Source organism: Buceros rhinoceros, unplaced genomic scaffold (genome assembly GCF_000710305.1).
Source record: "Buceros rhinoceros silvestris isolate BGI_N320 unplaced genomic scaffold, ASM71030v1 scaffold38801, whole genome shotgun sequence".
NCBI classification, from domain to species: Eukaryota; Metazoa; Chordata; class Aves; order Bucerotiformes; family Bucerotidae; genus Buceros; species Buceros rhinoceros.
In genome coordinates this window covers 20,705-23,089 of record NW_010393154.1, presented here as the reverse complement: position 1 = coordinate 23,089, position 2,385 = coordinate 20,705, and the positions used below count along the sequence as shown (strand labels likewise).

Below are 2,385 nucleotides of genomic sequence, written 5' to 3'. Positions count from 1 at the left end.
GGAAAAACCCTTGAGGAAGGTGCTATAAAATCTACCTGTCCCTTTTTAGAGACCTTTCCTCCCTGCTTCAGGCAAAGCACAGGGCAGCTGTGTTAGCCATGCCCACTGGCTCTCAGCCCAGCCTGCCTGGCAGAAAGCCCATAACCATCTCACAGTACAGACCCGTTCCTCTTCATTTATTCTGCTGTTTGCACAGCCCTGAGTTGGGCAGAGACACATGGGAGGTGTCCCTGTTCCCAGCCCTGAAGGCTACAAGGTGCTGACACGCACTTTGCTCACATGGGAACACCGGAGCTGCCTTTTGCCCAAGCTGCGACACGGTGCAGGAGGATGAGCTAGAAGTTGCACCGAAGGACTGGAGCCAGGGCTGGTCCACAACCCAGCATGGCTTTGGCACAGTTGTGGGACCTGGAGCATGGCTGGCTTTTGAGGAGGTTGCAGAGATTCCAGCCTGGTCCTTGGTCTTGTTTCCAGCCTGCTCAGAGATGCCCTGTGATAAGGGCATGGCTTAGGAGAGCAGGAGTCAGTGCTGCTCTCAGAGCCAGGCAGGCTGCCTGGTGCCCACTGCTGTCCCTGCGCTGGGGCTACAAGTCAGAGTCACAAGGCAGGGTGCTCCTCCAGTGCTGTCCATCATGCTCGTCCTCCAGCACATCCCATGGATTGTGGTAAGCCCCGATGGTGGAGCAAGGCCCAGACTCCACCACGGGGCTAGGGGCTGGTTTGGGGGCTCTGCACTCCTTGCAGCAGTGGTGGAAGCTGAGGGTGAGGGCCAGCCCTCCCAAGATCTCCAGGCAGCTTCCCAAGTAGCTCAGCACCAAGCTGTAGCCCACAACCAGCGTGCTGCCAGCTGTTGCTGGCAGTGTCCACAGCTCAGAGGTGTACCAGGAGGCAGGCACGAGGCTCAGCAGCCCTGAGAGGAGCAGCACAAGTCCTGCCACACCAGCCAGCAGGTGCCGTGGCTCCTTGTGCCAGCAGCGAACGCCCAGGGTGGCCACCAGCAAGCCCAGGAGGGTGACCACCAGTGAGGTGGGCATCAGCCCTTGGGCCACCCGCACGGGCACCTGCTCGAAGTAGCCCAGCTCATCAGTCTGCCCACAGAGACGGTCATGGCTGCTCTGCCGCTCTCTGCATATGTCCCAGATGCCCTGCTCTAAGACAAGGTCAATGGGCTGGTTGGGTATGAGGCTCACCTGCCTCCAGTTGGGTGCCAGCGTGCCCGTGAGCGTCAGCAGTAGCCCACAGGGGCACAGTACCAGCCCCACGATCATCATCGTCGGTGTCCGCATGCCGGAGAGGTGGGTGAAGCAGGCTCCGGTCTGCTTCTGCTTGCCAGAGGCAGAGAGGTCCGTGTGGGCTCTGGGGGTGCAAGGGTTGCTGCTGCCACCTGTCTCCTGCACAGAAGAGGTGGCACTGGTGCTCCAGGTCTACTCACTGCAGGCAGGGGTATCCCGCAACAGGGGAGCAGTCCCAGGGGACCTCGGTACGGCGGGCAGCCCGTGGAGCCGGCGCCGGGCCACGGTTCTGGCTGTGCCCAGGGCTGCAGGGAGGTGCCAGCAGCAGGAGGAAGTGCAGGCAGGGAGGAGCCTGGAGCAGGCAGGAGCCTGGAGCAGGCAGGGCTGGCCAGCACGGGTCCCAGTGCTTGAAGGGCCACGGGGTCCTGCTGGAACCACCGACCCACCGATGGCCTCCACCATCCCCTGGCAGGTAGAGGGGCTGGGTGCTGGGGGAGTGGTCCCCAGGCTGCAGGTGCCACTGGGGTGTCTCTGTGTCATCCCGGGGCTTGGCAGCACCTGGTTCCTACTCCTTTCTTGCTGGGGAAGCTCAGGACCCTGCTATGGCTCACTTAATTAAACTGGCTGTGACCTAACTAACAACTGAATTAATTTATGAAAACCATTAATTAAGATGAAATTCTAGCAGCTTTCACAGCTGGTAAGGACCTCATGGTCCTCCCCAGGCCCAGGAGACCTTCCCAGCCCCTGGCCTTCATCTTCTTGCTTTTCACTCCAGCAAGCATCTTCCTGTCCTTCAGGGACTGCTCCTGAGCTCGGCCCTGCTCTTCCCTTCCCAGGCTGCGCTCAGAGGCCACCCGCAGGCACGCCAGCCCGGCTCTCAGCGGGAGAAGTTTCTGGGATGCCCACTGACACAGGTATGGGGAGTCACCATGTTTGAGAACCCCTTTGTGAAGTCTGAGCCCCCAAACGCACTCATCTTGGGCCTCTCCAAATTTTCCTGAATTTCTGCCGGTCACACTGAGCCCAAAAGAGGGCAGCATTCTCTGTGGATTAATTCGGGATGAACAACCCCAGCTGACCTGGAGGGCTGGCTGCATGTGTGCCCCACAAGCATCTTTGCACTGCTGCTGTCGTGGCCTTGGCCAGCTGG

The 2,385-nt window shown here is 60.4% G+C and overlaps 1 protein-coding gene across 1 annotated transcript; it reads right to left on the bottom strand.

Annotated features, from left to right (window-relative positions):
* Nucleotides 1-584: 584 nt before the first annotated feature.
* On the bottom strand, nucleotides 585-1,286 carry CLDN23 (claudin 23). Its single transcript, XM_010144760.1, has one exon. The coding sequence runs from the start codon at nucleotides 1,284-1,286 to the stop codon at nucleotides 585-587; it is 702 nt and encodes a 233-aa protein (XP_010143062.1).
* Between the last annotated feature and the right edge of the window lie 1,099 nt (nucleotides 1,287-2,385).